A 12,940-nucleotide genomic window follows, 5' to 3' on the forward strand; every position below is an offset into this window, starting at 1 on the left:
TGGTACGAGGACAGACCAAGAAAAAGATCATTCCCAGATGGTCTGAATTCTCTATGTCATTATGATTCAAAGGCAACGGCTCTAGAAAGCTGTTGGCCATTAGATGGCAATGACCTCAATTTTATCAATGGACTCAATTTTATCAACGGACTCAATGGTTTTCCTAATGTTCCTAATGGAATTATCATCCACAAAACGACTGGGGCTAGTCATGGAAATGTTTAACTCTTGACGAATATAGTTTAACATGTAAAGAAAATGATTTTAAAAAGTTACTGGGCCCAACGTTTATGTACCGTATACAGTATGTATGTAGGTCTGTGTGTGTCTGTGTGTGTGTCTGTGTGTGTGCGTGTCTACAGTATGTGTATCTGCAGGTAAGTGTACATACTAGTACAGGGAAAGGTGGGTATGATTCACAGGGCCCAATGCTTCTGTGATGTCCAAGCACTGGGGTTGCTGTCTGTGTCTCGCTAGAATTTCTCCTGTGGTGTGAAACCAACGTTGAATCCTAAATCACTCCCAATCCCTTCAAGTCAAATAAATGTTTAATGCCAAATGAACACCTAACTACCCCTGGAAAACTTTGTTAGCAACACACATCAGAGGGCACTTCAATGAAGTGTTCAGGGCCAGGGTGCTTGTACGGGATTCTCGTGCGACATCAGCAGGCCCTTTGGTCTAGTGGGGATCCTCCTGACCTAGACTTGTGTTGTCTTCATGACAACACCCATGTTCACTTCCACACTCAGTTTTATTCACTCTGTCATTTTATAACTGTCAAAATAAACCCAAGAATTTAAATACATACATGCTGGGTGTATAAGGGTGGCAGATATCATTTGGCATCGCTGGAGGATTCTCATAAATACCATTTAGTTTAAATTATTGCTTTGTCAAACTGTGATTTATGATGGAAATTGATTAATGTTGATGAACTGAATATTAACAGGTGAATCTACATCCAAAAATATTAATATGTGACAGAAAAATTTGTTTTTGTTTTTAAGGTTTCAATAATGTTGCACTCGGTTAGCTTTGGTCTATAAAAACAACTAATTATATGTTCTGTTCAACCCTCCAACTCAAGAATTACGTTCATATACGACTATAATGTAAAACATCATTACGTTTGATGTCAACATATGAGAAGGGCTGTTGGGCCAATAACAGAAATGTCTTGCCTTTCGATGTTATCGTATTCAAAACCACCAGAGTGAAAGTCTGTTGCATTACCTGCCCCCCTGCAATCCCCCACCACCACGCCCTAGCCAACAGTTACTCTATTTAAGTACAATGCTCAAAATAATTAAGGGAACACTTAATCATCACAGTGTAACACCAAGTCAGTTCAACTTCAGGGATATCAGTCTGTCCAGTTAGGAAGCATAAGCGATTGTGAATCGATGTCACCTGTTTTGGTGCAAATGAAAGTGACAACAGGTGCACTGGAGAGGCAACAGCAAGACAATGGTTTTGCAGGTGGCGGCCACAGACAATTGCTCTCCTCTTATCCTTCCTGACTGATTCTTCTCCAGTTTTGCTAGTGTCTTTGTCACTACTGGTAGCATGAGGCGGTACCTGCAGCCCATTCAGGTTGCACAGGTCGTCCAGCTCCTCCAGGATGACACATCCATATCCACCGTTGCCAGAATGTTTGCTGTGTCTCCCAGTAGCAGGTTCACACTGAACACGTGACAGATGTGAAAGAGGCTGGAGATGTCGTGGTGAACGTTTTGCTGCCTGCAACATCATCCAGCATGACTGGTTTGGCGGTGGGTCAGTGATGGTCTGTGGACTGCTATTAGTCATCAGACCTTACACTAGTGCAGTGGGCCCTGGGTTCCTCCTGGTACCGGACAATGCCCAACCTCATGTGGCCAGAGTGTGTAGGCAGTACCTGGATGACGAAGGCATTGATGCCAATGACTGACCTGAATCCAGTTGAGAACTTTTGGGACGTTCTGTATCGGTGCATCCAATGCCACCGAGTAACGCCACAGACTGTCACTGATGCCCTGATCCAGACCTGGGAGGGGATCCCCCAGGACACCATCCCTTGTCTCATCAGGAACATGCCCAGACATTGTTGGGGAGTGCATACAGGCACGTGGGGGCCACACACACTACTGAGTCACACTATGAGTCGTCGTGGTATAATTCACGCAAGTCGGAAACAGCCTGTGATTTCAATTGTTCACTTAGATTTTCAGTGTGAGTTTGAATCCAGTCCTCAATCGGTTGGTGATTTTGGTGTCCATTGACCGTAGTTATGTCATATTGTTCTCAATGAATTACACAATGTACAGTAATGTACAGATATATTTCCTTCATCGACACCCAATGTGTGATTTAAGTGTTCACTTCGTAACTGCCCCTACCATTCGAGTTCGTTCGCTCTCTAAATGAGAATTTTCTCAATCACATTAAAAAGGTTTGAATGTAGCAAAATTGCCCAATTGCTGAATGGAGCTCCCTTCATAGGAACATGCTACGTGCTTCAAGACAACCGAGTGTGACTCATTTGAGTAATAATCATTTTTAATAGTGTATTTAATTGTGAATAAGATGCCTGTAACCCGCAAATAAGAAAGAGTAAATAGAAACTGTCGTTCTTACATCCCATGATAGGTTTTGCAAGCTGGGTAACTTTATAGACCACATGCATTACAGTGATTGTAACCATGTTCTAGGTGATACGATACGAGCCTGTGAGCCCCATTCAGAAGTACAATACTGAATGTATACATACTGCAGTAGTGCTGTAGCTGTCAATATATGCAGTTTGTAAGAAAAGTGAACGGAAATGTAAGAAAACATGCTCTGGGATTACACAAGGGAGCAGTCTCTCCTATCAACTAGAAACAAATTGAAATGGCATTTGAAAAACTGGAGGAGGGGGAAAAACAAACTCTGAGCGCCTTCCCTTGAAAAATAAGCTACAAAGTAAGGCCTTCAATGTGCCAGGGACAGGGGTCCCTGTGCCATAGTTTCACCCCTCGCATGTCAATCAATTTGTCACTATAGCTAACAGGAAGTGACATGGCCTAGTTCACGCACGCACACACCCAGATACACACACTCACACGCGCACACATTCTAGTTCTCCCAGATTTAAGAGAGCTGTAATGTGGATACGCTAAAGCACCAAACCACATGAGTTGTAAGCCAAGGCCCCGTTTATTTCCTGCTCCACTGTCTCTCTCTGCCCTACAGGGATGCTTGCCTCAGCATCATGATGTAAAAGAGGAGAAACACAAGATAAAGATTCAGAGGAGAGGAGTTGGTTTTCCAAATCCCTCGTCAGCCCAAAGCAATCGGAAGGGAAATAATGCAAAGCATACTGTGGTTCCCACTTATGTGATAATCTATGGCTATGGAGGTCTGTGATATAGATGGCGTAAAGTGGTCAATGCAACTCGATCAAAACAACGGAAATGTCACGGCAATGTCATTCATTCCTGTGGAGGAGAGATTCAGAATCTCATAATTGCCCTCCATTTAAATCATCTATTTAAGCTATTGTTTATTTTTATTTTTTTCATACTGTGCTGGATTAGAAATATTAATATATTTTCGAGGACAATTCTACCAGCTTATACAGGCGGGAGTCAGTATTTACCTGAATTATTTTCTAACCCCAAAAATGACTATTTAAGTAAACAGACAAAAACTGTATCTCTGTTTTAGTAACCATATTGTGCCTGTCAGAACACAAATGTCATGGAGGATTTGACGAATATCGACTTTGTTAGATTGGCCTGTGTTCCATTGATCTTTTCATCTTTATATTTCCCAGGTGTCTTTCATTCTGTGCTCACTGATAAATGCTTCCTACAACTTGCGTATGAAATCAGTTATAAGCAAACTAATTCAAAACAGCACCACATTCACATATAGGTCCGCTTTATATTGTGCGTTATGTAATATGACAGATCTGTAAATGACCTGTAAAAGTTTAAGTTGTGTGAATTGGGTCCTAATATAAGTCTATTCTCTTCGTGTCTCTCTGTTCTCTCTCCAGAGGATGGGTTGTAGCTACTTTCTGTGCACCATCCTGCTTTTTGTGGCTGTACTCCTGGCCGTCACGGCGACTGGTACCATCCTCTTCATGAACCATTACCAAGCCCCGCCCCCCGGAAGTAATGACGGCCCACCCCTCATCACCACCAATCAAGATGAGGGCAACGCCCTGGTGACAGTTGAGAGGGGCGACGGATCGCGTATCAACATCTTCATCGACCCCAACTGCCCGGACTACAACAACAACTTCCTGCGGCTGGAGGGTGTGCAGACGTCGCTGCTCCACTCGCTGACCCACCATGACACGGACCTGAAGTCAGTGAAGGGCCAGGACCGTGCCCTGCTGGTGAAGCTGGCCGAGGAGGTGGCCAAGCTCTCTGCCCACACCGGTCAGCTCAAGTTGGAGTACGAGTCTCTAAGGAGGGGCCAGGGAAACCTGGGACAGGAGCTCAACACCTTGCAGACAGAGCAAGGCCGACTGATCCAGGTGAGAGCCTCTAATTCATAGCCCTGAGGTCCCATCTGCCTAATAGCCCCAAAGCCCAAATTCAAAGGTGACCCAGAGAAGTGGGACTTCAATGGATTCTTTGTTTAGGAGTGTCTTTCAGCCCAAGTGTCATTGACACTCCCATTTCGAAGTGTTTTCTAGCTGAGTTAGTTCTTCAGAGGAGTAATTCAGGCGCTGTGGTCAAGGACATAACTGCATTATTCTCTCCCTGAAATTCAGGCCACCTTCTGGTCAACCTTTTGGTGTCTATGTGTGCATGCTGCAGTGGCTGATGAAACCTGCATTTATTCACAGATTGACATTTATGTTAAGGCTTCTGTCTGACTAGTTACGAAGTCTTTAAGGACCTCTAGGTTTGATTTCTCTGCCTCTTCAGACAGCTTAGCCGATGTTAGGGGCATGCCATTTATCCTCATTAATGTGGTCAACGCTTCGATGTCACACATAAAAATAAACATAGCAACTGTCAGTTAACATCACAGGGAATCCATCCACAGTGCAAAACATGGCACAACATTAGGTAGCCTTTTCCCAAGATCAGAGCTTAACTAGCAAACACTACACATTGCTAGTTTGCAGACAAAGAAATATGCTTCACTCTCATTTAGGGTAGCAAAAACTACTTCCGTGTGTAATCAGGTTCTGTTGATCCTCCGTCCCAAACCACTTGGGTCAATCTGGCAAATCCAATGGCTGTATCTGATGGAAATATCTAAAACTGTCAAGAGATAAAGTGTCGCTGCGCACTCGACTATTTGCTGTAATATTTATTCCGTGTTTGCCCTGACTGTCTACAAACCTAATCCATGTGATTCCCTGGAGTGACAGAGCAACAGGTTTGCCCTTTAAATTCAGAACAAACTTAACCACAAATACAAAGTTGCCAAGCCAATGAAGGATAAAGTCAAGCTGTAACTGTTAACTCATGAGGCAGTATTAAAGTGGGAATCCGCAGTTGAAACAAAGTTGTGCTGCCTGATCCCAGAGAGGTGTGGCTCTCCTTGTGATCCCATCAGTATCGACACATAGCAAATCATTGGATTGTTATAACGCTGCAGCTTGTACAGTCATTGTAATGCTTCAGTATCATCATAACTGAGAAACGTGTCCCTGCTCTTTTGATAATAACAGTTCAGTTATTTTTCCTGTTAGTTCAGGCTCATACATTAGACCAATCCAAAACGTGGTAGGAAAGAGATTGGTTATTTTAAACAGTCTGTGATACCACACTCGCAGTGTGACAGCCAGGGAGTATTATTCTCAAGTATGTGTGTTAACATTTATCCATTGTACACACACACACACAAACACACAAACCTCAATCAATTTGAGTTTCTCGCTGAGACAAAATACACCATTGTAATCCAATTAGTCCTGGTTCAGGGAGTACCGCTGTCTGTTCACGTTTACCCTAATATACTGTATAACCCCAACCCTCTCTTGGGGGAAGATTTGTCAACTACGTGGATGCAGGTGTGGAGGTGTGGTGACGACAAACATTTTAAACTCTGCTTCAATACGAATGTGTTCATTATTGCATTCAGGTGAAATGCTTTCAAAACTCTTCACAACACAAAGCCACACTGCGGATATTTCAAACAGATTCCTCCTTGTTTTTGCCTATTAACCTTCGCTTGGTACAAACTGACCTCCACCTATGAGCAGATAAACTGTATTACAGGAAAATCAGCAGTTCTCATCACAGAGGTAAAACCTGGCTAGAAACCTAGCAACATAAGAGGGTTGTTATGAGATTAGAATGGGAAAATAGTGTAAAATAGCATCTCTTTAATGTGTTAGTTTGGTGACACCTTTGGATAAATACAGTAAAATAATCATGTTTTAATGCTTCGTCTTGGTAGTTCAATTTCAAATAGAGCTCCGAGTAGCTGCAAATGAGGCTTCCTTTCTTGGGTATTGTGTTGCATCTGACTGCTCTGTTCCTGTTCTGGAAGGAAGATATTCCCATTCAAGAGGCCTCAGTCTGAAGCAGGCTTTAATTCTAAAGGTAACATACATACAGTTCATTCACTGTATACCGTGTTAATATATATTTGCAGAAAGCTCAAGGTTATGTAAATGTATCTTCTCATAAAAGTGTGTCATAGTCAACTGATTCTTTTTAAGGGGAAGTGAATAAACCCTGTACATTGTGTTCATAGCGCACAGCATTTTAACAGAAGTAGCTTTCTCATTGGTTGAGTGAGTCTCACACACACAGACCGCATATTTAGTCTTTGTCAGTACAGTACATACTGTATCGATTCAGTAGTGATTTAGAAAGATCTATACCGGGGGGGACAGCACATGCAAAACAGGATATCAGTGGTTCATCACTCAGCTACCAGAAAAGGATTATTCGCGGTGAGTGAGTAAAGGGTTAGTTGCTGCTGCATTGGCGTTTATCCGGCATTTTCAACACTGTTGTTCCCCTTTCTAATCAATAGAGGCGCTTTCATCTGGTACTGAATGGTAATGTTGATATGCTAAGTGTGCGTGTGTCCTCTGACTGTCTTTCAAACCCTGGGATCCTGAATCTGCACAGGAGCTCTGTCATTAAAGGGGTAATCCACCACCAGAAATGAATAATGAATCTCATTTTCTATCAATGGCTAAAATAACTTTGTTTTTGGACATGCAACTTTACTTTCTTAAAAATCATGAAATTGTGTGATAACAAGTAGGAACTTGTCATAGCTGTTCCTGATGTAAGGACAGTTTTTTAAATATATATTTTTTATGACGCTGAGCATTCTTTGGTGCTCCACTGTGGATGTACTCCTTGGTCTAGCTTGTCATGTACCATTGCTGAGTACAACAGTGGTTTCTTTCTTCTCCTTAATGCTACAAACAGTTGGAAAGCCTCGCAATGGAAATGTAATTGGACTGTAAATGGACATCTCTCATGTGCACAAATCAACATGCCAGCTTAATAAGAAACAGCTGTGAAGCCAATTGTCCAAATACATTTGGTACTTTAAAATGGGGGGACTATGTACAAAATGTGCTGTTATTCCTAATAGTTCATCTGACATGGAGGAATATACCCTCAAATTAAAGCTGCACACACACCCACACACACAGGCACGCACACCAACTTGTTTGTATACTGTAGGCTACATACTGTAGGATAATTTACATAGGATAGGAGCAGATGAAGAACTGCTGAATGCAAAGCAACACAACTTTAAGATCATGACAAGAGTAATTACAGTTAAGCCTCAGTTGCACCAGAAAGTTGGATGTTGGGAGGCAGACGATTAACATCTCCCATAGCCCAGTTTTTAAAGGTCTACAACAGAAAACACAATTTGTTTTAGTATTTGTCTTCTCTCATAGCTCAACTTTAATTGCTCATGTAAGTATTGGATTCAACTGCAAAATGGAAAGACATGTCTACTTTACTAACATACCATCATTTAATTGACAACACCTGCATAGTTCATGAGGAGAACGTGAGATGTATGGGCTGTAAAACGTCTTTTCAATATTATTTTTAAACACTTGTGGTACAGTATAAGTGGAAAGTCTGATGGTTGGGTTTCTGACTTCATGTCCTATCATACAGTACCATACCATATCAATCGATCAAGTCCATTTTATAAAGAGGTCTTTATTTTTTTTTTACATCAACAGTTTTCACCAAGTGCTTAGACAGATACCCAGGCAAAAATCCCAAAAAGCAACAGCAGGATGAAGCAAAATGGATAAAATGTCCCCAGAAAGATAGGAAGCTGGAATGAAACAGAGAGGGGGAAAAAGTCTTATGGCTATGCTGGATGGAGATTATAAAAGTACTTGACATTTTTTAAGGCCAAATCGTTCATCAAGATATTCAAACATTCTGATGACCAGCGGGGGAATAAATGCCTACTCCTCAGCAGGAAATGTAAATGTCAGTTGGCTTTTATGAATATTTTCACGGCCAGTTGTTAACACGTTAGGACAAAATGTAATCTACAACAGGCGTGTCGTGGACTGAGACCCCCCAGTGTTGTAAAACTCATTGATCTTCTTTTCGTCTCTCTATCACACATAGTTTATGCTTTGTTGTGAAGCAAAGTGGAGAAAGATAGTGGAGAGGTTTTTGTGGAATTCTAGCTCCTTTTTGCCCCTAACAGTTAAACTCGTCTGTTGATCTTTGTGTAGATGCACATCGCTAAGGTGACACTATTGTCATCTCAGAGAGGGGTTGAGGCTACAGCAGGAGAGTGGCGCTGTTGCTCCTCTTTCTCCTGGCACAGTGAGCACTTAACCACGTACCATGTAACATTTTACCTGCCCAAAATAAATGCATATTTATGGCTGGGAAAATGCTGAAATTGGGTTGAGATTTACCCTTTAAGTAGATCTGTATTAAGTACTTGATTCTCGGTGTTTAGTCCTGAACACCCACTGCTGTCTACTGTCATTTTATTATCAAATAAACCTCATCCGAATGGTTACCATCAAGCAGCAGAGAGCCAAGTGGTAAACATTTCAGACAGGTAATCAAAAGGTTGCTAGATGAAATCACTGAAGCAGCGAAGTTAAAGTGTAAAATGTTCTTCTATCCTTGAGCAAGACAGCCTCGAATTACCCCTCCTGTAAGTTGCTCTGCATAAGCGCGTCTTACTTAGAAGCAAAAAAGCAAGAACAAATTGAAATCGCCACGGGCAATATTATGGATGCCATGTCTACCACCAGTGCTACATCCCATCAGGATGGGGTGATGGTTGTCTCTGTCACAGTGGCATCCGTCCCTTCATTCTGCCCTCTCAGAGTCATGGGAATCAAGACGGATGCTTGGCTCATCTCGACTCGTCTGTCACGCAAGCCGTTAAATGATTACCGTTTGGCACACCTCCCCAGTTCCTCCCCAGTTCCTCCCCAGTTCCTCCCCAGTTCCTCCCCAGTTCCTCCCGTGTCTCCAAGTCGTACGCTCGTTGACAGCTGGACACACACAGTCTTAACTGTTCCTACGTTTAGTGACGGTCTGGTGCTGGAGGGCCATAACACATCAGAGTTTTATCCTCTACTGAACTAAGTTCAGACCTGGAACAACAGGTGAAGGCAAATGACTACCAGGCAGTTTCCTTCCTCAAAGATCAGTGTGGAAGGGTCTTGGTTCAGAGATTAGAGCCTTCTAGGTGCAAGTTAAAATCAGAAACAATTGTCATGCGTGGCATTGCTTTCTGGGGAGCCATTTGATTGTGTTGAAAAGAGTGGCTTGAAGGAGATGAAAAGAAAAATATCTTGATGAGTTTCAATGGAATTATTTCTGGATGTGTTTTCAAAAAGCCTATTCATTTTTGGACTTCTAATGGGGCTGTTTGTGTTTTTTGATTTCCAGCTGCTGTCTGAGAATGAGCTCAACATGGTGAAAGTGGTGAATTCAGTGAACTCCATGCAGAAGGAAACCGGCAGCCTGAAGAGCAAGCTGAAGGCAGACCTCCAGAGAGCACCTGTCCGGAGCCCTCGGCCCAAAGGCTGCTCCAATGGTAGGCCTGCAGGTCGCCATCGGGAGCGACTCCTGGAACGGGAAAAGGGCAGCGAGCACATGGACATTTATTTTCTTTTCAAGTGGGCCATTGGCCAGGATGTATTCTCTGTATTTCTCTCAACTGCACCAGAGGGGAGAATGCAGTTTATATTGGATTAGAGTCTGTTTGCATGTTGTCTTTGTCTCCCTCATGTCCCACACGCAGGCCCTCCAGTAGCCAGTAGGGAGTTTTTACCAGCTGACTGTTGTTCAGAACCTGTTAAAACATAGTTTGTAAGATGTGCAGTAAGAATATCCAATCCAATGGCACCTTCACTAACCATGGGTTCCCTTGCCATTGGGGTAAGCATGGTGGGGGGGGCAAGGGGGCGGGGGGGTCTAGTCTCGATTTTTGGTACAATAACAGAATATTATGGGAATGGTTTTGTTAATATCTAGGGTCCGAAGGTGAATGGGGTGTCTGTCTGATCCTGCTAGGTTCCAGACCTCGAGACTGTAGTGATATCTACGCCAGTGGCCAACGAGAGGATGGGATTTACTCTGTGTTCCCCACACACTTCCCTGCCGGCTTCCAGGTGTTCTGTGACATGACCACAGACGGAGGAGGGTGGACGGTGAGTCTCTGGTGCCTTTGTCCAGCAGGCAGACTCCCAGACCCACAGAGGCGAGCGTGCGTGCTCGCAACAAATCAACATATTTTTTTTCAATCACAGATGTTTCAAGGGTGGCCTTTTCTGAAAGTGTTACTCACTAATTCATCAAACACATGGAAGCTGTAATCGTGGTCCTTGTCACGGTCGTGGGGTGGAAAGGACAGAGGCGCAGACTGAAGGTCACAAGGGTAATCCATGTTTTAATGAAAAGGAAAGAAGGACTCCAACAAAACAAAAAGGCAGCAACCAGTGACGTGGGTATTCCTTACACAGGACAAACAAAACCAAAATGAACCACGCCTTGGGGCCTACAAACTAAACTTAAATAGGGTCCCCAATTGGAGGCAATGACTAACACCTGCCTCCAATTGGGGAAACCAAAAAAAGGAGTAGAGGTGGCTAAAGGCCACCTCCTGTCCTGTCCTGGCTATGCCCCGAGCCCAGCGCAGAGATGGCTAGGGGCACAGCCAGGACGTGACAGTACCCCCCCCCAAAGGTGCGGGCCCCCGACCGCAAGACCGGGACGACCACACCCGGACCGGCGGAGGCTCAGCGCCCGGAGCCGCCGGCACAGGCCGGGGAGGCGGAGCTGCAGGGACAGGCCAGGGAGGCAGAGGGTCAGGAGACGGGAGAGCCGGCGGAGGGACCGGAGCCGGCAGGAGAGCCGGCGGCGGGTCGACAGCCGGCGGAGGAGCAGGAGCCGGGGGAGCCGGCAGAGGGTCGACAGCCGGCGGAGGAGCAGGAGCCGGGGGAGCTGGTGGAGGAATAGGAGACGGGGAAACCGGCGGAGGGTCAGGAGCCGGCGGAAGAGCCGGCGGAGGAGCAGGAGACGGGGGAGCCGGCGGGGGAATAGGAGCCGGCGGAGGAGCAGGAGCCGGGGGAGGCGGCGGAGGGTCCGGTGCCGGCGGAAGAGCCGGCGGAGGAGCAGGAGATGGGGAAACCGGCGGAGGGTCAGGAGCCGGCGGAAGAGCCGGCGGAGGAGTAGGAGCCGGCGGAGGAGCAGGAGCCGGGGAAGCCGGCGGAGGGTCCGGAGCCGGCGGAAGAGCCGGCGGAGGAGTAGGAGCCGGGGGAGCCGGCGGGGGAATAGGAGCCGGTGGAGGAGCAGGAGCCGGGGGAGCCGGCGGAGGGTCCGGAGCCGGCGGGAGAGCCGGCGGAGGAGTAGGAGCCGGGGGAACCGGCGGAGGAATAGGAGACAGGGGAGCCGGTGGAGGAACAGGAGCCGGCGGCAGGTCGGCAGCCGGCAGAGGAGCAGGAGCCGGGGGAGCCGGCGGAGGGTTGACGGCCGGCAGGGGGGCAGGAGCCGGCGGAGGAGCAGGAGACGGGGTAGCCGGCGGGGGAATAGGAGCCGGTGGAGGAGCAGGAGCCGGGGGAGCCGGCGGAGGGTCAGAACCCTGTGGGAGAGCCGGCGAAGGAGCCGGAGACGGGGAAGCCGGCGGAGGGTCAGGGAGAGCCGGCGGAGGGACAGGGAGAGCCGGGACAGGCGAGGGCACCGCTGAGGCCGGGACAGGCGAGGGCGCCGCTGAGGCCGGGACAGGCGAGGGCGCCGCTGAGGCCGGGACAGGCGAGGGCGCCGTGGGACGATGCGGGGGCTCCTGGGCAGGTGAAGGCGCTGCGGGACAGGGCGGCCAGTCAACCGCTGGCTCGGGCGGCGGCGGCCAGTCATCCACGGCCCCGGGCGGCGGCGGCCAGTCATCCGCTGGCTCGGGCGGCGGCGGCCAGTCATCCGCTGGCTCGGGCGGCGGCGGCCAGTCATCCGCGGGCCCGGGCGGCGGCGGCCAGTCATCCGCGGGCCCGGGCGGCGGCGGCCAGTCATCCGCGGGCCCGGGCGGCGGCGGCCAGTCATCCGCGGTCCCGGGCGGCGGCGGCCAGTCATCCGCGGGCCCGGGCGGCGGCGGCCAGTCATCCGCGGGCCCGGGCGGCGGCCAGTCCACGGCGGGTCCTGGCGGCGGCGAAAACAGGGCAGCGGGAGGAGCTGGCGGCTGAGGCCACTGGGCAGCGGGTGGAGCTGGCGGCTGAGGCCACTGGGCAGCGGGTGGAGCTGGCGGCTGAGGCCACTGGGCAGCGGGAGGATCTGGCGGCTGAGGCCACTGGGCAGCGGGAGGAGCTGGCGGCTGAGGCCACTGGGCAGCGGGTGGAGCTGGCGGCTGAGGCCACTGGGCAGCGGGTGGAGCTGGCGGCTGAGGCCACTGGGCAGCGGGAGGAGCTGGCGGCTGAGGCCACTGGGCAGCGGGAGGAGCTGGCGGCTGCGGCCACTGGGCAGCGGGAGGAGCTGGC

General features: G+C 47.9%; 1 protein-coding gene across 3 annotated transcripts in view; it reads left to right on the top strand.

Moving 5' to 3' along the window:
* Positions 1-12,940, top strand: part of LOC105014656 (fibrinogen C domain containing 1) — an 89,114-nt gene that overhangs the window by 24,790 nt on the left and 51,384 nt on the right. For all 3 annotated transcript variants that reach the window (XM_013136944.3, XM_010877143.3, XM_010877144.3), the window contains 3 exons: positions 4,025-4,510; positions 9,864-10,011; positions 10,491-10,627. In XM_013136944.3, the coding sequence (XP_012992398.1) occupies positions 4,025-4,510; positions 9,864-10,011; positions 10,491-10,627 (771 nt within the window). The remainder of the gene's footprint in view (positions 1-4,024; positions 4,511-9,863; positions 10,012-10,490; positions 10,628-12,940) is intronic.

The sequence above is a fragment of the Esox lucius genome, chromosome 13 (assembly GCF_011004845.1).
Source record: "Esox lucius isolate fEsoLuc1 chromosome 13, fEsoLuc1.pri, whole genome shotgun sequence".
NCBI lineage: Eukaryota > Metazoa > Chordata > Actinopteri > Esociformes > Esocidae > Esox > Esox lucius.